Genomic DNA, 27,187 nt, shown 5'->3' with positions numbered 1-27,187 from the left:
CTAGAAACAAAGATGATTTCACAGACATCATTAAAACTGACTTTAAATATGAAAACCAAATATCTTTGGAGGAAAGAAAAAGGGATTGTCCTTAGCAAAGATGATGCTTTAAAATTTCAGGCACACCAGAAAGCTAATTCAAACTGCTTGTTAATCACATACACAACTATCTGCACCTGTCTTTAATTTTCATTAAAACTGGAATTAAATTGGATTTGGTTGTATAAATTGATGCTTCCCAACTCTGTCATGGAGGAACAGCTAACCAGGCTGATTTTTGGCCATCAGCAATGAATATGAACGAGAGAGAGATTGGCATACATTACAGATCTACCCCAGCCCACGCCCCAGATTCTGTATAGGTCACTCAAATTTGAGCACAGATCCCAGATCTGTGCGTAAACTAATTACTCAATTAGGCGCTAACAATCAATTACAGCAGTTAACATGCACTTAATGGCAGTAATTAGGAGCTATGCGCGGATCCGTCCTACGCCCTATTCTATAACATGAAAGCCTAAATTTCACAGCACACAACTTCAAAAGGGGTATGGCCATGGGAGAGGCATGCGTGGGTCAGGGGCGTTCCCAGAAATTAGGCACGATATTACAGAATGCCTGCATTTGTGCTCCTAACTGCCATCAGTTGGGCATGAGCATTTTACACCAGCTTTTTCCAGACGTAACTGCTCACGCCCACAGTTAGACGCGAGAAGCGTTCCAAGTTAGTATTCTGGAAAGGGCCCTCTGTGCAGATCAATCTTTACAGAATACTATCTTAGCACAGATCAAAAATGGCACCTAACTTTGAGCTTTGTTTCTCTAGTTTCTGGAGTCCGTGGTCCATTTCTCACTACTTTTCTGCTTTCACTACACTTTATGGGATTTTAGAGTTCTCCACCCATGTGGATTTTTTCTGGACCTAACTTTGCGTGCCATTTACTGAATCTGGCCTCTAGCACATGAAAGTTAATTTATTTTAATTTCTTATATGCCACCTGCAAGTTCCTCCTCGTGTGTATTCATTGTAGTGTCCCAGGAAACCCAAGTAAGAGTCTCTAGGATTCAGTTGAAAACTTCCTGGCGGACATAACAGATGATGGTAGGCTGCCTTTTCTCTTGTATCATATTTTAAAGAAATGAATAAAAGAAGAAAGATTAAAAAAAAAAAGAAACTAAGGGGGTTAGTTCTTAAGGTGTGGTAAAAATTGGGTTTTCACTACACCTTACTTTACCATATGCATCTTAAAGGAACCAGACAATCTATGCTAAATCTCCCCCCACCCAAAGGCCTCCCCCATCATCACCCTCTTCCAGATGTTCCCCCTTTCCAAAGACCCCCATCTTTCTGTAGCCTCTTTCTCCTATTGGGTTCAAAATGGTGCTGCGACCCCCCCCCCCCCCCTAGCAGCAGTCTCATGGTATTATCATTAGGGGTCACTGGTGCCATTGTGAACCCAAGGCCTGCAGAGGCAGGAGCTACTGGGAGTCGTTCCCACCCCATACTCCCTAGGCCCCAGGGATTTCCAAAGTAAGCATGGGGGTGGGGTGTGTGTGTGTGTGGCAATCAGAGGATGGGGATCTTCTTTGGAAAGGGGGGGGGGTAGTAATGATAATGAGGGAGGAAGCATTGGGAGAAGGGCGTCATTTACCTTAGATTGCCTGGCCCCTTTAACATGTGTTCTGGGAGCACAGGCCCATGGCTTTGTGACCTGATACTCCTGAAAAGGAAAAATAACGCCAACTTTTTGCATCTCTTTAATATGCATCCCAGAGTAACTAATATTAATGCGTGTTACAGTAATATAAAAATGTTACTGCCATTTAACAAGTATTAAGGGGCAAATAACGTATATTCCCTGTATTCTATACAGCACAACTTAAGTTGTGCGCGCAAATCCGGTCATATTCTGGATTTGTGTGTGCAACTTAATTAGTTCACAAGCCAATCATCGCAGATAACTGCCAATTAACATGCAAATACTGACAAATTAGCATTAATTAGAATTTACGTGCACAACTAAGTGTAATCTGTAACTTGATGCGTGTAAATTCTAAGTTGCATAGTTGAGAAGGGGGCGTGGCTATGGGCGGGTAATGAGCATTTCTAAAATCTATGCACGTTGTTATAGAATACACCCAGTTCATGCCTAATTTAGGTATCAGCATTTGCACCAAGTTTTACTTGACTTAAATGACCATGACTAAACTTAGTCACACAGATGGGCTCTCAGCGTATTCTATAAACCAAGCGGAAATTTAGGCATATTCTATAAAGTACGCCTAAATTTAGGTGTACTTTATAGAATAAGCCTAGGTGTATTCTTTTTAAAGTGCCGTTTTTTTTAGGCTATAAGTTACAATTTTTTAATACTGCTAATATCTTATCAGTTCGAAGTGGTTCACAACAAGATTAGAACAACAGTTCTGATAAAGTAGTTAGAAGTACGAAATTCCTGAAAAAGAACAGTTTTGAGCATCTTTCTAAAATGTACATAAACTAAGTTGTCTGAAAACCAAACTGAGTAAGACCGCCATATTTTAGGTTCTTGAACAGGCAAAAAGCATATCACAACTCCTAGACCTCTTAACCCCTCTAACCGAAGGAAATGCAAAAGGAGAACTGTTTAAAATTCTTCTACTTCTAAGAGACCTTGAAAAGTCGAAATGGAACAACAAATATTCAGGACAATCACTCTGAAGAATATGAAATAACATACAAGAAAATGTAAACAGAATCTTGGCCTCCACAGGAAGCCAATGAATGCCACTGGTCTATAGTTTGAGCATAGCTCACATGATTCTTTTTGATCTTTTATAACTGGAGTAATGATGATCTCTCCCAGACCACCTGGAAAAAGCCCCATTGAAAGTTTATATTGCAACCAGTTAAACAACATAACTAAAAAATCTAATAGAGGGGAAGTAATCAAGTAAGGTGGACACAAATCCAAAATATAAAAGGCTTTTGAATATTTTAAATACAATGAATAAAACTTGGGCCAATCTAAAGAGAAAACAGACCATAATCAATCCATTGGAATTTCCATCTGCTTCTCTGAATTTGAAATACCATTGGAATTCCGTCAGTAGAAAACATTGCTTTAGCATTGCTTATCTTAAACTGAAAATAATTCGCTAATTGAGAGATGGTAGGAATATTATTCATAGTAGGGCAAGGAAACTGAGATGTATCGGTCAAAGTTGTAACCAGATGAAAAAGAGCTTTGATATCCGAAACATCATTGCCTATAAGTCATGCCTTAAGTTTAGCATTTAAAGAATCTAGTCCATTATAGCCATAACGCACATTAATAACTACCCCCTAAGTCTGTGGTTCCCAGCTCTCTGTCTCCTGGAGACACACCTATTTTCAAAAATAAATCCCCATGAAACCTACGGAAATTTTGTCCTGCAGCATAAGTGCACATTTTCATTTCTGTTAATTATGTTGAGGGCCCTAAGTGACTTGGTCGCTGAAGAAAACTCGGTACCGTACCAACAAATCAACCTTGCAAAAGTCATGTTACTGCTGTTAAAATTATATGCCAGCCATCTCATGATGTATGTGCCTGGTCCTATAAGAAAGATTTTCTTTTCTTTTTCCATAGTTAAATGGAGCTCAGCCCCAAGCACTCTTGAATATTCCATATTGTGAAACAGCTGTTGACCTCTACAGCAATGGGAACACTAATTTAAGCAACAAGACAGAATAGAACTGACAACCCCCTGCCTTAGTTTCACTACAATTTGTCCTCTTTGGAAAGTCAAGCAAACACACGCATAATACGTAGGAAACATGCAAAGGTTCTCCATAGGCAGCACCCAAGGTTTCTGGTGGGGTATAAGGGCAAAAGTAATTTCCAGTAGCAGGTCTCAGCACTGTATTTTGATGTTTAGTTAACCTGCTTCTCAAGGAATGACACAGAAATTTGTCTGGAAATGTACTCGCTGCAATCATTCCTAACTAAGCCTGGCTACTTGCCACAGCAGTTCCAAGAACTAGGAAATGTGTCCTCCAGAGAGATGTCCTGAAGTGGCCCTTTCTGCCATAAATTACTGTTGTACGCAAAAATAATCCTTTTCATGTTTGGGCTCGTTTGCACTGGCAAGGGGCAGTTCTAAATTTTAGAACTGTCAGTGTTGATGAGCTCATCCACCCTCTTTATAAGTGAGATCACATAATGCCCATATGTATTACCATTATGCAATGACAATATTTAAAAATTACAGCGCTATGGGCCATGCAGCCTCTTGGCTACCTGCCTTTATTTTAAAAACAGGCCTAAATAGAATGAAATCCTACAGTGGTCCAATTCCATTAGCATAATACACCGGTGAATTCTGGCATTTATGAATGCATGCAAGAATTCATCGAAGCTTTATTGCATCCTTACATCTCTATGTCTCCAAAATAACTAGACAATACCAATAAGAGTTTGGTCTGGTATTAATACAACACAATTTCTGCTGTACCAAAATACCTCCAAGTGGGTAACCAGTTCTTTTTTTTTTTTGGGGGGGGGGGGGGGGGGGGGGGGGGGGGGGGGGGGGGGTTTAAGAGGAAAGAGGGCCCCGGATGCTCAATCAGAAGGTGCTAACATTTAAATGCTAGTAATAGAATATATGCCAATACACTTATCTGTGATAGCGCATAGTTTGCAGATGGGTGTATGCATGGGCAGAACTGGGGCAGAGCAACAACTATGTGCCTAACTTACAGAACACTGTATTATTATTATTCCGCAGCCTAGTACAATCAATGGTGCTAAGCCACCTAGACTATTGCAATGCCATCTTCGCCGGATGCAAAGAACAAATCATTAAGAAACTCCAAACTGCCCAAAACACAGCAGCGAGACTCATATTTGGAAATACGAAATACGAAAGCACCAAACCCCTAAGAGAAAAACTTCACTGGCTTGCACTAAAAGAACATATTGCGTTCAAAGTCTGCACCCTGGTCCACAAAATCGTTCACGGTGAAGCCCCAATCTACATGTTAGACCTCCTAGATCTACCAACCAGGAACACAAAAAGGTCAGCACGCACATTCTTGAATCTCCATTACCCCAGTTGCAAAGGACTCAAATATAAATCAACTTATGCATCAAGCTTCTCCTACATAAGCACGCAACTATGGAACGCACTACCAAGGGTCATAAAAACAACACAAGACCGAACAACCTTCCGAAAATTACTGAAAACCAACTTGTTAGAAAAGGCAAACCACAATGATCCATCCTAAATACTAAACAACGAAACTCTAATAAAACTAAACAAAGCCGAACTCCCTACACCTGACTGCCTCATTTACTCGAACACACGCTACGCATTATGCACTACCACTCCATTTCTCATGCCGGAAATGAACCTTCTATATTTGACTGTCTAACTCACTTTATACTTTACTCTACCTTCTATGAACTTTAATGCAATACCACTTTGTAATCTACTCTATCATTCATGAATTTTACTGCAATACCACTTTGCATTTCTCAGTTCCGGAAATGGTGATTGCCATTATAGCATAATGTAAGCCACATTGAGCCTGCAAATAGGTGGGAAAATGTGGGATACAAATGCAATAAATAAATAAATAAATAAAGTTATATGTGTATCACCGGAACTTAGGCGTGAGTATTTACATCAGCTCTAGGGTGCCAATATTCCTTTACAGAATATGCACCAATCAGGCACTCTCTGGGCACCTATATACAGGCCCACTGCTATAGAACTACCCCCAATGTGCTTGAATATTTCTATGCTTTGCCCTTTATATTCCCAAAAAAAAGAAAAAAGGGACAGAAGGAGCCAAGCCCACAAGTCAGGATGATGTAAAAAAAAAATAGGTTCAATTTATTATCCAAATATGAAACCAATAAAACAGTCTTCTAGAACAAAATCCAATGTCAGTGAACATAACAGTGGTGTACAGAACGTATTTCAATTATTGCTCAGTAGCAACAATTAACAGCTCTAAGCATCAAGTTTCATACTTAGGGCCAGATTCAATACATGGCACTCAAAATTAGGCGCCAGAAAAATCCGCGATAAGTGTTGACACTCTAGGCTAAAAGCCCTTAACAGAGCAGTGTTTAGAGTGGATTCCCAGGCACAACTTACGCTTGATGTAAATCCTGGGATGCAAGCTGGCCATGTAACCCTGATATTCTATAACATAGCAACAAACTTTTTGGAATATCTCAGACCTTCCAATGCCCCTCCCATGGCCATGCACCCTTTTGGGTTGCATACAAGACACTTTTGGCATGCAATTTTGTAGAAGAGCACATAGTCAAATTTCCACATTTAGGGGTGAATTCTACAAATCATGCCTAAAACATCGGCGCTGAAAAAAATCCTGCTTAAGCACTATTCTATAAGCCGCGCCTAAAGTTAGATGTGGTTTATAGAATAGCGCTTAAGCCCAGGGGGTCATGCGTAAATTTAGGAGCATCCATTTGGGCCAACAGAATCGTGGTGCAAATAACCCACCTAAATTTACGTGCAGAACCCCCTTATTCTATAATTCTGCGTGTAACTTGAATCCACGGCCACTCTGAAACACCCATTATCCTCCCATTTCCACGTCCCCTTTTCCAGGGATCACACGCCTAAATGTACACACTTACGTAATAATTGATTTCAATTAGCGCCAATAATTGCTTGTTAAAAAACCAAATACTGGCACTAATCGGCTCGTTATTCAATTGAATTGCACGTACAAATTGGGCACACATCCAAACTTGCACGCACAATTTTTGTTGACTTTTATAGAATTAGGGGGTTAGTGCAAATTAAAAATCAATAATTGATTAACAGCTTGTTAACTAATTAGTTTGCGTGATCAACTACCCAATGTGGGTGACCTTTACTGAATCTGGGGAATAGTTCAAAGTTGTGCACACAACTAATAGTCAAGGGGATAATGGCCACAATCAGTCCGCAATCTGGATAACTAAGCGGACAATGTTAAAACAGCCTCTTTGCTGTCCTAACTTAATCCGCAGAGTTACCTGTTTAGCAGAATGAATATTGCCACTAACTGGATAACTCCTATCTCCACCCAAGCTCTGCCCCCAGATCACATTAGCACTATCACAATAGTGCCAAGGTGGTCTGCCAGAATATTCAACAGCAGTGTCCAGACAGTGCTGCTGAAAATCCCCAGACAGCTATCTACATGTTGCATTTAAATATCAACCAGGAGAATAAAAAGCACCAAGGGCCTCCGGAGCAGGGGTAGCAAATAATTCTTTATTGGAAGACCCAACACAAGCAGGTTTTGGCTTAAATGCCAGCATCAGGGGTCTGATAAGAATTTTGGTGCTTCTTTGTATGGCGTTGATTAAGCTCCAGTCATTCCCATCAGACCTCTGATGCAGACATTTATGCGAAACACAGCAGGAGTCAGCTCTTCCAATAAAGAATTATTTGCTATCCCAGCTCTTCTGGTTGCATCACTCCTCAGTGCACAACCATTGTGGCATGCATGATGCGATAACTGATTGACTACCCCAATACTACTCCTGCTGGACTTAGAATGCATTGAGGGCACTCCTGTTCTGGCATGCTTTCTGGCTATACTGCTGAGGTGAAGAGGGGGATGCCATCTGTTAATAGGGTTGGGGCATCAATGAGAGGCTACTCTGTGCTCAGATTTTATATTGCACCATGGCACCGAACAGTCTAAATAAGTCAAAATATGGGTGATCAGCTGGAACATTCCATGCCACAGATTACCCCCTATCCAAAACCAGTTCTGGACTTTTTTGCAGACAGAGAAATCACAACTACAGACCCATGAAACCCGTAAAAAGTACACATTAAGGAAGCAAGGATGGTCAAAACTTCCCTTCGCTTGCTCTTTGCAAAACTTCCCAAGTACATAGCCCCTATGGTCATAATACATTAGAAAACAAAAATACATACGTATATATTTTTTAAACAGTGTTTCACATGCTGCCAGGGGTACAGTACCACCTATCAAATAAAATACCATACCTTTGTATTTTCCTAAGGCTGCATGGACAGAAACACAGCAAACATTAGTGTAAAAGGGGGGTTAAGGGGGGGAAGAGAGGGGCAAGATGCCCTGCTAGAAAGCTGCTACACTTTCAAGGGAAGGCAGGAGGTTATAAATAAGACCAACTCTCTGAATAGGATCACTGGGCTGCAAGGTCCACCCTTACACTGTTGGTAAAAATAAAATGGCTTAACAGTGTATATTCCTGGGATTCGGAGACAGTTTCTACAGCTTTATCATTATAGGCGGCAGGAGGACATGTTGGTCTCACAAACAGTACGTATTTGGGTTCTGAAAGGTGACTGGATATTTTATGATATGGCAGTAAATCCTGCTTTACTAGAGGGGATGAAATGAGCCTAGGGCTGAATGCAGTCAGTTAAAAGCCTTAATGTGTACAGTTAGAATTATCAAACATATAAATGGCAAGCGCCCACTCACTCCCAAATGCGCAGTAGAGACCCTCTCTGTCTCGCCCCCGCGTCAATACGTGATGACGGGGGCATGACAGAGAGGGAACCTGCGCACCTGCGAGTGAGGGAACCGCTGTCGCCACCGCTCCCCCACCCTCCACCCGGCCCGGGTACCTGGCTTAACTATTCAAACCGCCGAAACGCAGCACACAGCTCATCTGAGCTGCCATTGGCCTTCCTTACCTGCCTGTGTCCCGCCCTCGCCGACGTTACGTCACACGAGGGCGGAACATACGCAGAGAAGAAGGAAGGCCGACGGCAGGCAGCTCAGATGAGCTGTGTGCTGCGTTCCGGCGGTTTGAATAGTGAAGCCAGGTACCCGGCCCGGGTGGAGGGGTGGCGGAGGGGACTCCGGGTGGGGGGGGGGGCGGCGGCGGCAACTCCGGGGGGGGGGGGGGGGGGCCATGACCTACCGGGAGGGGGGGGGGGCTTTCAACCCCCCCTTCCTTTACTAGCCCGTTTTTACGGGCTCAACGGCTAGTACTACCGAAAACAATGTGAGCTAAAACCATACAAATAAATAAATCTCCTACTTTTCCTCACACATTAGTGCAAAGATATTCCAAATTTGACTGAGGAACATACTTCTATGGAGGTCTGTCACCTGTACACTATGTTCTGTCCCCTCTACCTTGCTATAAATCTTACGCATGTTGGATGAACCCAAACAAGTCTGGATTTGGTGTGAAGGGTGGCTGGCTACAGCATTTCCCACCATGAACAGCAAACAAGACTTTTCCGTGGGAAAGCTGAGTTTATAGACCTGCTTTTCTTAGACAGACTAGAATAACAAGGTCATAAATATAACGAGGGACTGGACCAGCCTGTGTCTGATATGAAACTATTTAGTAATCCTACGGTTATGCCAAGTTTAGGATTCTTGATCCCCACCTTCAAATTCTTGAAATTTGGCATCTTTTAGATTTCCTTTAAATTAAATGCAGCAGTCTGAAGCTCAACTTACCTCTACACGGACAAATGGATACGTTCCTCTCCTCATAACCTTCTCCTCTCCTCCTCCGAACACGCAGTAAGTGTGCTACTTAATGCTCTCACTGCAATCCACTAAACTACACGCACAGGCACATCTGATGCTGAACTAGACTCCAAAAAACCATTATCCCCCGGATTCTATATATCAAACTGAGATTTCTGGGTGGAAATCGAAACGTATTCCATGCACATAACCTGATTGGTTAACAAGCCAATCAGCAATTGCCAATTAACAAGCAATTGTGATACTAATTGGAATTAAATAGAATTTATAGGCAGAACTGTCTAAGTGTACTCTATAATGTGCTGCACGCAAATTCTAAGTCACATAGTTGAAAAGGGGGTGTGGAATGGGCGGGTCTTGGGCGTTTCTATGCGTGTTGTTATAGAATACACCTGGTCTGTGCCTAATTTAGGAATCAGCATTTCCACCAGGTTTTACTTGGCGCTCGGTGTATTCTATAAACTGCATGAAAATTTTGGCTTATTCTATAAAGTATGCCTACATTAAGGCGTACTTTATGGAATGCACTTGGGCAAATTTCATTTTGGCGCCAAATTTTTAGCCGTGATATATAGAATCAAGTCCTATATGGATAGCAACAGACCAAGCAGCATTTCCAAGTTCACACAGTTCATAACCCCAAATAATTTTATTTCCCTATTAAGAAAAGGCAAGCTACAAGAGCCAAGCACATTAAGGACAATGTCTCAAAGCCCCTTTCTAGCCCACTGACCACACCAAGCTAGAAGGCTTCCAACAATCTATTTCAATTGGTACAGAGTTGAAATAAGAGCATACCCATCCTTCTTGTAGAATTCCAGCATCATGTTGTCTGTAGCCACACTGAGGGGTCGGCGGGCCTGGTCATGCAGCTTCCGTTCGGAGTGATCCATGTCAGGAGAAGGCATGGAGCTGTAGTTAGCATTGTGGTTAATATGAACCGGACTTCCATAGTTCCCAGTTAAATTAAATTCTATGTCTGTGGTAGAAAAGTGGAGATATCTGCTCATTCTGTTACTAAAAATTTGGTATCATTTTGTGGTAGAAAAGTGACACATAGCATGTTGGGTTTTATTCACTGGCACATAGGATGCAGGAAAAAAACTTTTTCTCTAGAAAGAATCAAATTAGGGCTGCATTTCGATTAAAATTTTCATCCCGATTAAAGGTATGTTATTTATTATTATTATTTTTTCCCCCCACTGCAGTGCCTTGTAACTCTGGGCAAGTTACTTACCTCCCTATTTACTAAGTTGCACAACAATGCCGACACAGCCCATTCAAAGATAAGACATACAAAATATAAATTGACAAATTACATATTAAAGAATCTAAAACAGAATGCATGTTTGATTTTCAAGGTCCTCAGACAAAATGGGCCAGAGTACAGTTAGATTCAACACTTACTCTGATTCCCCAAATCCAAGCAACCTTCAAGAGCTGCTTCTACTATTTGCGACAGCTACGCTGCCTCTCTCCTTACATCGAGAAGGTAAATCTTATCCCAGTTGTGAATGCCATGGTAACATCAAGATTGGATTACTGCAATGCACTATACAATGGTCTGACTACAAAGGGCCTGCACCAGCTCCAGTTGATTCAGAATGCAGCAGCAAGACTCATAGAAGGTTGCAAGTGACGTGATCACATCACACCATTTTTGCAAAAACTTCATTGGCTACCAGTACAATACAGGGCTAAATTTAAAACTCTATGTCTGATCTTCAAGGCCCTGAAAGGAAATGGCCACGAGTATCTGAAGAATAGGATGATCCTCCACACGCTGCCAAGGACACTGAGGTCCTCCAAAGGACTTTCACTAACTACACCCTCTCCAAAAGACATTACACGATGTGATACCCACAAGTGAGCCTTCTCCGGAGTAGCCCACACACTCTGGAATGCATTGCCTGAAAGACTCCGCTTAACACAAGACTACCTCTACTTCAGGAAGCAGGTGAAAGCTTGGCTCTTCAACCAAGCCTTTAATGGAAGAAGTAACTAACTTGTTAGTCTCACTCACACACACAAGGATTGACTCAGGCTGCACATACTGCAGCAGGACATGTTTATCTACTCTTAGCCTAACTGAGATAATATTTAACCATCTCTCTGACCTCACGTGCAACTTTCTTCAAATCAATCACCTTACTTTCTAATTCTTCCTACTTTCTTACCCATCTATATGTTACAACTTTGCCTTACCCTTCACTACCAATTATAATGTTCTATTACATATTGTGTTGTCATTGCAAGTAGTACACCTTGCCATATTTTGTACTGTTACTTGAAAATGTTTACTGCTGTAATTGCCTATTGCTCATGTTTGATCTATTCTTACTGAACACCGCCTTGAGTGAATTCCTTCAAAAAGGCGGTAAATAAATCCTAATAAATAAATAAATAAAAGAATAAATTAGCCCTTTACACACCTGTGAGACCTTCAAGGTCCTCTCAAGGATTATCACTATCTGTACCCTCGTCAAAGGAAATTGTATGATGTGATAGCCAGCGAGCCTTCTCAGGACTAGCCCCCACACTCTGGGATTTACTCCCAGAGGGGCTATGTGTAATTCGAGACTACCTCTACTTCAGGAAGCAGGTGAAAGCCTGGTTCTTCTCCCAAACCTTTAATACATAGGGTGATTAACTATACACCACTCTGCACCTGGACTAGCTTGCTAAACACACTGTAACTTAGATCAGTTCTTTATCTCTTGCTTAACTATACAAAGAACTTGCCTTGAGTTTAGCTAACCATCAAATTATCTCAACTGACTCTGTACCACGCATCTTGTTTCCATTATATATCTGCTCTTGGTCCCTCAGCTATATAGTAAGCCGTATTGTAGAAAATCTTTAGCATTATATCTTTAGTTCCTAATTGCATGCTTATTAGGTGTATCATTAGTATTATGCCAACATTGTATGATATCTCTGTTATTTGAATTCCAGTACTGTTAAATGTGTATATTTTTGATACTGTTTCACGGTACTTCTATTATTAGGTTTCAATTTACTGTTTTCAAGTTTACCTCATTTATTATATTTATGTTTATTCTTGGTTATTTTACTATTGTTATGCTGTTAACAAAATTGTAAGTTTTATGTTACACTACTCCTGCTGTACACCGCCTTGGGTGAATCTCTTCATAAAGGCGGTTAATAAATTCCAATAAATAAATAGCTATAAATGGCTTTACAGTTTTCACAGCCTACCTCATAAATGCAGCTCTAATTCAAATCAATAGAGCTAAAAAGATATTGAAATATAAAGAGAAATATTTTTCTGGACCATGGACATTCTTTGACAAAATAAACACAGCGGTCGATATTCAGCATGGTTTAAGTGGGCATGGGCATGGTTTAAATGGGCAGGCGAGGCCCATGCCCACTTAAACCAAGCCAAGTGGGTCATTCACTGAAATCTTGCATTAATTAGAAAGTGCCACTGAATATTGGTTTTGACCACAGCAGCACTGCCAGGTTAGTGCCAGGGCACTCGGGAAGCTGAGTCTGGGCGGAGCCAGTAATTAACCTGTTAGCAGTGATATTCAGTTCACCAATCAGTTAAATAAACACATAAAGTTAAGCAACGGAGGGGTCCTTTTACTAAGCCGCGGCAAAAAGTGGCCCACAGTAGTGTGGGACGGTGTTTTTGGCACGCTGGGCCATTTTTTACCGAAATTTGGGAAAAGGGGCTTTTTTTCAATGAGCTGGGAAAAGGGCCTGTAGTAAAATTGAAACCAGTGTGCGCCTATTTACAGCCTGAGCCCTTAATGCCACCCATTGATCTAGTGTTAAGGGCTCACGCGTTACATGCGTGGTGACCGGTCGGAGCACGCCAACTGCCGATTAACATCGGAAACACCATGCGCGGAAGGAAATAAAAAAAATAATCTGTCCCGGTGGTATGGGTGCGTGTCAAAAACCGAAATTATTGCAAGGGAAGGGATCTAGCCTGGCAGTAATCTCATTTTGGCAGGCACTGCATGCACATAGATCCTACCGTGCCTTTGTAAAAGAGCCCCTGAGTTAACTGGGCACCGGTCTGAATATTGGCCCGTGCCCGGTCAGCTTTCTGGTGACTGCACTGACCCAGATATTATTTAATGCCGGTGCCCAGACATGGACAATATTGAATATCTGAGCTTAATTCAGCTAGTGACAGGGGGGAGGGGAAAATGTGACAGGGGGTGGAGCGAGAGTGTGACAGGGGCGGGGCATGTGTCCTCCTTTTTGGGGGACAAAATATGGTAATCCTAAACATGACCCTTTTTGGAAATCAGTTGTGCTAACTCATGACCACAGGGACCAAAAGGCTTAGAAGGGATAGTAAATACCTCCAGGGAAGAACCAATCAGCATGCTGGATTATAGGCTCAATGATTCCTACAATCTGAAGAGAGACAGTGGTCATCAACTCGGTGATATTCCTGGGAACAGACAGTATGAAAGAGAAGGTATTAGGCAAAGCACACCATCACGCCATCTCCTTCCAGCTACCTAGCCTTGCAGAATCTAGGGTAAAGCAGAGAGAAACAACTATGGTATACCCTGCAATTCCGCACTCTTGTAGTTCTGTTTCAATCCATCTGTGGATTTCCATATGGAAATTCTCAATGGTAAATCTGTGGAGGAGTAGTCTAATGGTTAGTACAGCGGACTTTGAGCCTGGCAACCTGGGTTTGATTCCCACTACAGCTCCTTGTGACCTTGGGCAAGTCACTTAACAATCCATTGCCCCAGGTTAAAAAAAAACAACTTAGATTGTGAGCCCTCTAGGTACAGAGAAAATACCTGCATATAATATGTACAGCATTGCGTAAGTCTAGTAGCTGTATAGAAATGATTAGTAGTTGTAGTACTTGGACAGCACATCTCCATTCACTCTAGCTAGCTTTTTACAGTTTAAAAATGGATTTTAAAGGCTGGTGCCCTTCCATGCATAATGTCCCTGGTTCGATCCTCAGCATGATGGCTGGGTTTAGAGTACAGGGCTCTAGAAGGAGACCCAACACACAGATCTCAGCATTGGTATCCTTAGTGTAATGACCAGATTAAGAACGGCCAGGAAGAACGAAAGCTCATGACACCAGAATACCAGCACTGGTTCCATCTAAGCTGGAGCCTGACTCTGTTGGAATGTGTACACTCAATATACTCCCAGAATGTGGACTTGAACTGTTGAGTGCTGTGCAGATGAGTAGGAGTGCTTTTTAAAAGAAATACATCTAGATATGGGAAAACATGGGGCCTCTGGACAGCAACAGAGTAAATTTCATAAGTTATGCTCCAACTAGTTTCCTGAAACACACTAAAGCAAACCCGTGGATCCCTTTTCTGCTGACCCACCTAATCTTTACGAGCAGTTTCCACTTATTAAAACAGACAGCTCATCCTACAAGCGACACCACTGGGATGCTGAAAACCAGAGTTATCTGTGTATCTAGAGCAACTGCACAGGGAACACTCAAGGGTCCAGAAACAACCTTGGTAAAACTGTAGTGGGATTTGTAAGAGAAATCTTACTGGCCCAGTTGTGAAAGGGCAGTTAAAATAGCTGCCCATTAATTTCCCTCATTTCCTACTTCTATAATGGGGTGCTCATAATAGGGTGATGATCATGGTGTCTATTCTAGAAAGAAAAGTAGGTGCCTTACAGTTACCTATGGAGCTGGAGACACCACAATGAATACACAGGAGATCAATCTGCATGCAAGAGGCTCAGTATATGTAAACTGATGTCATGCATATTAACTTTGGATATTCTGAAAACCCACCTGGCTGTGGTTGCCCCAGGACATGTTTGGAAAATCCTGCCCTACAATATCCCAATAATACAACTTCTTCCACCACCATAGGTAACTGTGACATTGGTAATTTCTTCCTACTGGTTAACTACTGCTCTACCACAGCGTAAACCGTCTTTCTGCAGTGGAGAACTTGCATTGCAGAGAGCAGAAGTGCCAACTGCACTGCAGGTTGAAGACCTTTGAAATAATAATGGTGATGCAGAAATGGCTCAGATTTCAATTTGTCTTTTGTCTCATGCAAGGTGAATATCATGGAATACAATGTGATTCACAGTCAATCCAATTATGACGACCAAGTTACTGATCTCCTGGTACTGCAATTAAAAGGTTCTGTAGATACCGACAGTTTATAGATAGGGACAGTAATTAATGCAAAACTGAAATGAAATTACAAAAAGTGGAGCACATTAGCATTCATGCAAAGGCAGTTCATCAAGATTAATGCTGGTTCTATAGTAATTACCCAAGCAATGAAAAACACCAGTGTGGATGTCGCTTGCTCTGTTTTATATTCTATTGCTAGGTGAATCTGTGGGCAAGTTTTAAGAGAAGCACGTTGAAGCTGTGTAGGAGGCCACTAGAGCTCTGAAGCAAAAATTTCGCCTACATCCCATATCCTCCCTACTCCCTTTTCCCTTCTCATACTCACCCTTCAGCCTGAGGCCAAAGTAGGTTGGGGCCCAACACGATTGCTATGTTACCAGGTGTCATTTTGTTGGCATCTTGGTACTCTGTCAGCTTGGCGAGAAATTTGATTAAGTATCTGGAAGAGATGAAGTGTGAAGCCTGGTGACTATTAAAGGTGGGGGGAAAGAAATGGTAGATACCTGTTTAGAAACCATGAGAGGAAAGGAGGGAACTCCAGTAGCAGTTTCAGAAACTTGGTTTTGAACTTACAAACCTGGTATTGGAAAAGACAACTTGGTAGGCCAAATTACTTCAGATGTTCTAGTGTATGGAAATACCACCAACACCCAGAGACTCTCCAGCAATGGGGTATATATTAGAACACCTTGTAAACCTCAGAACACATATGCTGATTCAATCTTAAGCCTTGTATTAGAGGAGACACTTTGCTTTGTATACAGTGTTTGAAATCAGTGCTTATTTTGTCTGTCATGAAGACACACCTAGTCAAGCTGGATTTCAAGTTAGCCACAAAGAATACATATGAAATGCATTTGAGATTCAGTGTATGCAAACCTCTCTTATGCATATTTATTGTGGCTATTTAGAAAATCAACCTGATTAGATGCACTTCTAGGACTAATTTGGGAACACTGTTACAAGTAACACATGTCAGTTGTTTCATCATACGTTAACAACAGGGCTCATTTCATATGGACACTGCACTCACTGCAGAACAGTTGAGAATGCCCCATTACATTTTTCAGTATTGCCACAAAAAAAAAGGATCTTATAAACTACATGATCATTTTTTTTTTTTTATTTTAGTTACATTTGTACTCTGCACTTTCCCACTCATGGCAGGCTCAATGCAGCTTACATATACAGGTACTTATTTGTACCTGGGGCAATGGAGGGTTAAGTGACTTGCCCACAGTCACATGAAGCTGTGCCTGAAGTGGGAATTGAACTGAGTTCCTCAGTTCCCTAGGACCAGGGTCCACCACCCTAACCACTAGACCACTCCTCCACATCAAAAGCACTGAGTAACTTGTATGGAGCAATGGTTAAAGCTGCTTCTCCTTGTGATCTTGGGCAAGTCACTTAACCCTCCATTGCCTCAGGTACAAACTTAGATTGTGAGCCCTCCTGGGACAGAGAAATATCCAGAGTACCTGAATGTACAGTGGGGGAAATAAGTATTTGATCCCTTGCTGATTTTGTAAGTTTGCCCACTGACAAAGACATAATTGAAGGGTAGGTTATTGGTAACAGTGAGAGATAGCACATCACAAATTAAATCCGGAAAATCACATTGTGGAAAGTATATGAATTTATTTGCATTCTGCAGAGGGAAATAAGTATTTAATCCCTCTGGCAAACAAGACCTAATACTTGGTGGCAAAACCCTTGTTGGCAAGCACAGCGGTCAGACGTCTTCTGTAGTTGATGATGAGGTTTGCACACATGTCAGGAGGAATTTTGGTCCACTCCTCTTTGCAGATCATCTCTAAATCATTAAGAGTTCTGGGCTGTCGCTTGGCAACTCGCAGCTTCAGCTCCCTCCATAAGTTTTCAATGGGATTAAGGTCTGGTGACTGGCTAGGCCACTCCATGACCCTAATGTGCTTCTTCCTGAGCCACTCCTTTGTTGCCTTGGCTGTATGTTTTGGGTCATTGTCGTGCTGGAAGACCCAGCCACGACCCATTTTTAAGGCCCTGGCGGAGGGAAGGAGGTTGTCACTCAGAATTGTACGGTACATGGCCCCATCCATTCTCCCATTGATGCGGTGAAGTAGTCCTGTGCCCTTAGCAGAGAAACACCCCCAAAACATAACATTTCCACCTCCATGCTTGACAGTGGGGACGGTGTTCTTTGGGTCATAGGCAGCATTTCTCTTCCTCCAAACACGGCGAGTTGAGTTCATGCCAAAGAGCTCAATTTTTGTCTCATCTGACCACAGCACCTTCTCCCAATCACTCTCGGCATCATCCAGGTGTTCACTGGCAAACTTCAGACGGGCCGTCACATGTGCCTTCCGGAGCAGGGGGACCTTGCGGGCACTGCAGGATTGCAATCCGTTATGTCGTAATGTGTTACCAATGGTTTTCGTGGTGACAGTGGTCCCAGCTGCCTTGAGATCATTGACAAGTTCCCCCCTTGTAGTTGTAGGCTGATTTCTAACCTTCCTCATGATCAAGGATACCCCACGAGGTGAGATTTTGCGTGGAGCCCCAGATCTTTGTCGATTGACAGTCATTTTGTACTTCTTCCATTTTCTTACTATGGCACCAACAGTTGTCTCCTTCTCGCCCAGCGTCTTACTGATGGTTTTGTAGCCCATTCCAGCCTTGTGCAGGTGTATGATCTTGTCCCTGACATCCTTAGACAGCTCCTTGCTCTTGGCCATTTTGTAGAGGTTAGAGTCTGACTGATTCACTGAGTCTGTGGACAGGTGTCTTTCATACAGGAGACCATTGCCGACAGCTGTCTGTCATGCAGGTAACGAGTTGATTTGGAGCATCTACCTGGTCTGTAGGGGCCAGATCTCTTACTGGTTGGTGGGGGATCAAATACTTATTTCCCTCTGCAGAATGCAAATAAATTCATATACTTTCCACAATGTGATTTTCCGGATTTAATTTGTGATGTGCTATCTCTCACTGTTACCAATAACCTACCCTTCAATTATGGGCTGCTCATGTCTTTGTCAGTGGGCAAACTTACAAAATCAGCAAGGGATCAAATACTTATTTCCCCCACTGTAACTCACCCTAGCTACTAATGAAAAAGGTGTGAGCAAAATCTAAATAAATAAATAAATAACACACTGCATTGTGTTGCCTACAAGAAATTAGGCTAATCTGCCCGGAGCGGTGGTTACAATAATTGCTTGAGACCTACAAAAAGGCCAAGGAACTTGCATGGGCGCATCACAGGGTGACTGGATTTTAACATGGAAAGAAGCCTGGGTGTTAGCATCTTACAAGAACAGTACTTCAACTACTGGAGATGGCAAGACCTGAAATAGCCCATTCATTCACGTGGTGGAAATCGTTATTGTAACACAGGGTTCCTCAGCCCAGTCCTTGGGACACACCCAGTCAGTCTGAATTTAATGGCATTCACAATGAATATGCATGAGATAGATTTGCATGCACTGCCTCCATTGTATAGAAATCTATCTCATGCATATTTATTGAGAATGTGCCCTGAAGACCGGGTTGAGATTTGTTGCTGTAGCAGATTTTGGGTGTGCTGGGGAGAATATGCAGTGGTAGAGAAAAGGGTCAAGAACTAGTAAAAGATGTGGGAAGAAGGACTGGTGTTGGATTTTATGTGGAACTCATGTGTGCACCTCCCAAAAGTGCAAAAACTTCAACTGGGCAGACTGGCTGGAAGTCCCCTTTTGCATTGGAGTTGAGATGGGAATTGGGATGTCCGAGTCGGGAAGTTCACAGCTTCTCCAGTATTTTACAAAAAGCTCTGCTGAACATGGATCCTTTTGTAACATATATTACATATAAGGAATACATGTGTATTCGCCAGCAAGTACAGCAGAAGCATCACAACCTACACATTCAGAAAAGAACTGCACCACTTGGAATCTTCTATGCATATGACAATTGTTATGTTACGTTATACATGTCTTCTATTCTTCAAACACCAATAATGGTTCAATGCGGATCACACTAAAGATAGAAACAAATCTGGATGCAATAGCCAGACCAAAACATTAACAACCACACATTACCGACAATACCAATTATACAAACTTTGTAAACAAAAAGGTTTTAAAAGAGCTTTTCGAAAAAATCAAATAATTAGTCAGTGAACAAGAGTTCCACACTAAAGCAACTTGATACTGAAGAGAAGAATCAAACATTTTCCGCTTAATTACCTATTTTACTGAAGGAAAACATAACATTGATTATGAAGTTTGGCCACACTATTTTTATGAAGCTGAACCCAGTCACACAGATACAAGGGGGCACTACCATACCGAACTTTAAAAATGACAGTACAAAGCTTGAACTGTATTCAAACATCCACCGCAAGCCAGTGTAATCTTCCAAGCAGCAAAGTGGCAGAATCAAACTTACTTGTTGAATAAATCAGCCGAGATGCTGTGTTCTGAATGAGTTGTAGACGTTTAATCAAGACTTTTGAGCAACTCATATAGATAACATTACAGTAATCAAGCCTAGAAGGAACCAATGCCTGAACCAATAGTCTAAACTTTTCAGGCTCAAAATAATTATGAAATACCCTCACTTTTTTCAACATATGAAATGATTTCTGTATTAAAGACTTGACTTGGGGAGTAAAGGTCAAAAGACTATCCACTTCCACCCTCAAGATCATGAAGCAACATTCCAAAGTAAAAATATTTGCTCCAGTGCACAAATGCTGAGGACGCTTAAGTGAATCAAACAGGCCTAACCACAAGAATTTTGTTTATTCCCTATTCAACTTTAGTCGATGGGCTAAGATCCAATCTACAATCAGTTGTACACACAAAGGGCCAGATTTTATATATGGTACCTAAAAAATCTGCGCGGAAAACATTTCTACTTAAGTGTATTCTATAAGCGGTGCCTAGATTTAGGTGTGGTATATAGAAAAGGCTTAGCTGATTTCCTATCGCCTAAAACTACGCACCTCCATTTACACCAACAAAAACGTGGCATACATCTCGGCATGAAGATTTAGATGCAGAGGGCCTTATTGTATAACAGTGTGCATAAATTTCAAAACCCACCCACAAAACGCCCATTTCCCCGCCCATTACCATACCCCTTTTTGCCTGCACGCGTTAGAATTTAGGCACGCTGCTTTACAGAATAAACTTAGCGAGTTGTGCACATAAATTCTAATTATTGCTAATTAGTGTTCATTATTGCTTGCTGAGCTGTTATCAATACTGATTGGCTTGTCAATTAGGTTACGTGCATTATTATAGAATATGCCTGGATTTTGGCGCAGATCTCTAGGCGCGATATATAGAATCCAGCAGAAAATGCACACAATTATGATCAAAGTCCAGATTTCAGTATCAGTACATTTGTTTAGGCTTACTAAATTCTTCTGATTGCCTATGTTGATTCCTTCAATATGGATCTGTCATAGCTACATTAATGTCTGGACTCAGTTGCCTCTTGGTTGCTAACTATCCATTTGGTTCTTAATCCATCAAAACCAGTGACTTCCTAGATCACTGGCAGGCCATCCTGTCCACATGTCTCAGAAGAGGTGCAAAAGCTGATACAAAATTTTTTCCAAATAAACACTTATTCCCATCACAAAATAGGAAATACAAGTATAATTTCTGTGGCTCACCAAAACCATGCTCAAGACGGGCCCTCTTTGAATATGGGCATTCTAGTGCATCTGCAGATGTAAACGTGTGCGATTGTGCATATAATTAAATAGCAATCTACACAAGTAAATAACTCTAGTTATGTGTTTAGTCACCATACACAGTGTACCAGTCCCCACCCAACATTCCCAGACTGAATGTACTATAGGCCAGTAAAGAGACCGCCAAGTTGCCTTACCTGATGTTGTTGTAATTCACCTTGGGAAGCTTTTCACATGCATTCCACAGAGCCTGAAGCCTCTTGTCTTGATCCTGAATGCTAAGGAAGAAGTTAGATGGTGATAAAAGTGGGCATTCCCAGTACTACCTGCCAACCTTTATCCAGTGGTTTTACTTTCTATTTATCTTCTGTGAAATACATTTGGAAACAGAGTGAGGTACTCTCCAAGTGCTTTAAAAAATGTGATCTAGGGGCTAACATAACAACATTATGTTAGCAAAATTATGTTACAAAATTATGTTGATGCAACATTATTTCAAGGGTAAATTTACTGTCTGCACTGTTGCAAAGTCCAGGAATAATTTCCCTCTGGAAAAATGCTGGAAGAAAGTGTACCTGCAGAGATTTTCACCTCATTTTTCTGCAGGTACTTTATTGACCAAGTTGACCCACACAGTTTTGAAAATCCAAAATTGCATACATTTCCCGCACCCCACCCTGTGTATGCTTCCAGTACATTGCAGGTAAAATATACATGTCTTGTGGAATTATGTGAGTATAGGGGGTGGCTGGAGGAAGCAATTTTTAGGCAGCCAGTTTCGGTGGATATATTTTTTTTTTATCTGTGGAAATCACTTTGAAAATTGCCCCACCCCCAATACACTTCAGTGTGTTAGTCCATGCTAACATCTTTAATGTGAAATTAGCACAAACTGATGTCATTAAAGTTTATGTTGAATGCAAAGCAGAACCCCCATCCCCCCCAACACCAAAGCAGAGAATTCCCCTACCCATGAAGCTCCAAGATGAAGGGCCTTGTGCCCCCCTCCCCCCGTCTTCTTCTTACCCACTCTAATTCCTGTCCCCTTCCAGCCTACTACATTGACCTGTTGCCCCACTGAAGCCAAAACACAAAATGGGATACCAGGCAATGTTCTATTGTGAATTGAGGTAACTGGTTTAAAGAGAGGAAACAGAAAACAGAGCTAAATGGGCAATATTATGAAATGGACAAAGGTTCATAGAAACGTGTAGTGACTTGGGAGGATATCACACATTTTTCAGGGTAATCACATGACACGAACAAACTGCAATTACAACTCACTTGGATGCCTGAATCCATTCTTCATAGAGCTCAAAGGTCATCAGAGGTTCAGGAAGTTCTCTAAGATAAGATTTTAAAGCCCCTAAAAAAAACACACACACACACATTTTGTAGAGAACAACACTAATTAACCTGTGAGAAGACCATTTTCCCATTTGAGTTTCATGACCTTTGCACAGATGCTTTTTTCCCTGTTCTACAAATGTGCAGTCAGGCACTCCCTTCTCTAATCACTGGCACATGTAGAAGTCAAGCTTAAAACACAGCTGCTCACTCAAGCGTTTTAGAAGGATACAAGAAGCAGTAACAACTTACCTTTTATTACTATTATATATATATAAAGTGACATACAAATTAAGACAAGAAACAGGAGAACAAAAACATTCTGCAGAAAACAGAAACAGCAAAAAGATGAAGGTCAGGGGAATAATGTCATCACTGGAATCACACTCTGGGTTATTAACGTTGACCCAACACGGCCGTATTTCAGCAAATGCCCGCGCCAGGGGTCCCAGCATTAAAATAACGTTATATAACTCTTTTTTTGTAAATATGTTCGCTCCAGCACCTGAAAAATATCTACTGTACCTGAATGTAAACCACTTCAATAACCTTCAGGCTGGCAGGTGTCTTATATAATTAGGTACAGTAGGTATTTTTCTGTTTCTGGAAGGCAAAGACTTATTAGAAAAAAAAAAGAACTGAAGTGGAATTTGAACCTGGGTCCCTTGGTTTACAGTCCACTGCACTAACCACTAGGCAACTCCTTCATTTACAGTGGCCATAATACCTGCAGCTGATATACAGCCTGGTTTTCCTTTCCAGTGTCACTTTCAGAGGAGAGGGAGGGGGGCAGCAACCACTGGGGGGTAAAGGAGGGGGGTCACGCCTTAATCTGATTAATTAGAGCAACTTTTTGTAATTTGGACGTGACTGATAAAAACAACAAATGGCCTTCTTTTTCTTTTTTAGACATGGACATATCTTCCAATTTAAAAATCCCTGTTGGACGTTCTACTTTTGGAACCTCTCTAATCCCACCCAAAACACACCCACAACACATCTCCCCCTTGCTATTTGGACAAACTGTGATGTGAAACATCCAAATTCTGACTTTGCAAAAAAAGGATTTGAACTTTTTTTTTGGTCATTTTAAGATGACCATCTGCTTTGAAAATGAGCACCATACTGAATAAACTGGATAGACAACAGACATACATAATCCTATTGGGAAAAAAGATTCTAAAACGAGTATAATACATATACAGAGGCTTCTCATTTTATATATATATATATATATATATATATATAATGTTAGCTATTTATTTTCAATTCTTATTTGTTAATTATTTATTTATATGATGTTCTTATTATCCTTTAGATATGAGAGGCTAAGGTTTGTTATTACATTCCCCCCAATATTCAGCTGGCGTCAGGCTGCGCGGCGATTGCCCGATCCCCATGTTCAGACTGGATAGTCAATGCTGGCCAGTATCCAATATTCAGCACTAGCTGGTTAAGTGCTTGGCAGTTAAAGACAGGCCTGCTACTTATGCGGCCTATTTTAACTGCTAAACATCGCCAGTTTGGCGCTGAATATCCGTGCTTAACCAGCTATGTCACGCGATATAGCCGCAAATATTCAGCAAAGATAACTGGTTATCTCCTGCTGATATCCGTGGTTAGGTGCTAAAATGCTAGTTAACTGGCCAGGAGCTGTTCCTGGTCAATTCTGTGCATTAAAAGTGTCACTATTCTATAAATCTTTGCACACAACTGACACCTAACTTTAGGCACTCCTTACAGAACTGACTTATGTGTGATTAGTCCTGAAACATCTGAAGCAGCTCCACTCTGTAAACTGCTGGGAGCTGCCATGTTCAGAATGATGTGTCACGAATGATGTCATACAGAAAAGGATGCAACAAGCCTACAGGAGGGAGGGGGAGGAGACAGATGGAATATATGTGTGTGTGTGTATGTATGTGTGTGAGAAGAAACAAATGCTGTTTGTGACATGGTAGTGAACACAGAGAGCATAAAACAGCCATGTTCAGAATGATGTCACATAGAAAGGGATACAATTAGCCTATAGGAGGGAGGGGGAAGGGGAGGAGACTAGAGTGAATGTGTGTGACTGTGTGTGTGTGTGAAGAGAGACATGCTATTTGTGACATGGTAGTGAATACAAGGTGCATGAAACAGCTAGGTTCAGCAAGATGTCATAAATGATCTTATAAAGAATGGGGTCAAATTGTTCTACAGGTAGGAGGGGGAGGAGAAGGAAGCAGAATGTGTGTATCTGTGTGTGTGATGAGACATGGGAGCAGGAAGTAACTTTCGATGTAACCCTGTTGTTTGCATGGCTACTGTCGAAGATCTAGGAGAACTGAAGGAGCTATTTAAAATATCTCCATAATGACCATGTCACCATTAAAACGTAAGTGTACGCATATAAACGTTTTCCATGCACATCTGAAACATTGTAAGGAGATCCAAATTTCTGAGATGTGCTGAGACTGTGATTGAGACTACCAAAACAGCCGCTGGTGCCCCACTGTTCCAGATGCTATTTGCTGTATTAAAAACGCTCTCAAATGAGGACTGGATTAAATGAACATGATAACATTTGATAAGAACTGCATGGTATTTAATGAAACAGAGTTCAATTTAACAGTGCCACAGAAAGTAAAAATGAGTATCATGCTGGCAAGCAATTGAGGCATGTCTGCTCTCACAGGTAATGTTACAGATGTAGGTTTCACTTTGGTAGACTGTGCACCAAGTAGTATAAATTTACAAATATTCTCCACAGTCTGCTTTGTATGGAAGGATTTCCTTCTAACAAACTGTCCTTCATCCCCTGACCCCAATCTACCTACCCTCTTCTATTCACACAAAGCCCTAGGGTATGGCATTTGAAGCAAGAGTCTTAAAGGAGGCAAACATGAGGAGAAGTAAGTGACAGAGGTCACCACATCTGCATCCCAGGCAAAAATTAAGGTACACTGAGCCCTGTGCACCAGAGCCTGCACAGAACACCCACTGTCTTAAAGTGAAACACAGTCACTATACAACTTTTAAATCGTAGATGAATAATCGCTGTTCTCTATAGATCAGTGGTGAAGATATGTGGGGCCACGGGGGCCTGCGCCCCCTCAAATTTCCTCTGGGCTCCTGGTTTTGCTGGTGGGGATCCCCAACCCCCGCCAGCTGAAGCCTTCTCCAGCGTCGGTCTCTGGCACTACCGCGTTGCCTGCCCTGCTCTTTCTTCCCCCTCGCATTCTGCACGCTCCTTTTAGTAAAATTGAGCAGTTTCACTAAAAGGAGAGTACAGGATGTGAGGGGGAAGAGAGAGCAGGCAGGCAACATGGCAGCGCTAGAGACCGGTGCTGGCGAAGACTTCAGCTGGCGGGGGTTGGGGACCCCCGCCAGACAAGGTATTTGCTACAGCAGTGGGTGGCGAGCGGCAGGGCGGAGGGGGCTGGGGAGGCGGGGCAGCAGACCAAAATTGCCCCCCCCCCCACCTCAGGCTCTGGCCTGCTCCCACCGCGAGGTCTAGATACGCCCCTGCTATATCTATAGCTCCAAGTGCCAGTAAAACATTAGATGACTAGGAAAAAATGCCCGTTTCTGAGCGGAATGAAACGGGCGCTAGCAAGGGGCCCCCTCCCTCCGTCCCTCGAAGCTACTTGCCTTGTTCGCTGTGGGCCGTTTCGGCCCTCGAGTGTGAATAGCTCCGCCCTGGACGTCATGACGTTTTGACGCGTCATGACGTTTTGACGCGAGGGCGGTGCAGACACTCCAGGGCACACCGGATATCTCGGGCGCCTCAACTTCCGTGGAGGCTTCAGAACGTTGGGGTTGCCTTTTATATATATAGATGTTCTACTGTATCAGTAACAAAAGTGGCAAAGCAGATTAAAGCAGAAAAGAGAGCAGAAAGCAGGACAGAGAGAGAAAAATAATCCAGGTGCATTAGGTTCACTGTGCCTACTGCAAAAGTGTCCTCACCACTGCTTCCTCTTTGTTCAAGCTTTTATTTCACAAGGACAATGCTTAAGCACAACCACATGATTGACTGGCTCACGCTGAAAAATGTCATCACAATGATCTGCTAGAACGCAAAAGGCCTGTAAATGATATTAACACAGACATTCACCAGAAACCTCCCAGGAATTCATCTACAGATCTTTCTCTAACACAACAGCCAGCTGTTTTGTTTAAAATAATAATAATAAAAAAATCTGTCAAGTTTGATGTGGAGCCCCATTCTAAATAGAAAGTACAGACTGAAACAATGGGGTAGCCAGACCTCAAATTTTGGGTGGGCGAGCGGGCATGAAAGTTTCTATCTCCCTGCCCCCTCCCCAGCTCTCCATGCCACTGCCGCCCCCCAAAACTCAAAATACAAATACCTGAGCTGATGAGGATCCCCAAACCTCGCCAGTTGAACTTTTCCAAGCTGGGTAGCCAGTGATGGTGTACTGGAGTGGCAGTGGCTGCTGCTCCCACCAGCCCCCCAATGCCTGATTAGTTTTCCAATGAGAACTGAGCATATCTAGAAGATGGGGAGCCAGTATCGGCTGCTCTGGGACAG

General features: G+C 42.1%; 1 protein-coding gene across 3 annotated transcripts in view; it reads right to left on the bottom strand.

Annotated features, from left to right (window-relative positions):
- ARHGAP44 (Rho GTPase activating protein 44) overlaps positions 1-27,187 on the bottom strand; it is a 240,285-nt gene that overhangs the window by 36,983 nt on the left and 176,115 nt on the right. For all 3 annotated transcript variants that reach the window (XM_030208087.1, XM_030208088.1, XM_030208089.1), the window contains exons 12-16: positions 22,588-22,669; positions 21,501-21,581; positions 15,964-16,077; positions 13,843-13,934; positions 10,298-10,478 (exon numbers count right to left, since the gene is read on the bottom strand). In XM_030208087.1, the coding sequence (XP_030063947.1) occupies positions 10,298-10,478; positions 13,843-13,934; positions 15,964-16,077; positions 21,501-21,581; positions 22,588-22,669 (550 nt within the window). The remainder of the gene's footprint in view (positions 1-10,297; positions 10,479-13,842; positions 13,935-15,963; positions 16,078-21,500; positions 21,582-22,587; positions 22,670-27,187) is intronic.

Source organism: Microcaecilia unicolor, chromosome 6 (assembly GCF_901765095.1).
Source record: "Microcaecilia unicolor chromosome 6, aMicUni1.1, whole genome shotgun sequence".
In the NCBI taxonomy this organism is placed as follows: Eukaryota; Metazoa; Chordata; class Amphibia; order Gymnophiona; family Siphonopidae; genus Microcaecilia; species Microcaecilia unicolor.
Note: the sequence above shows the minus strand (reverse complement) of the source record. Positions and strands in the feature narration are given on the sequence as shown.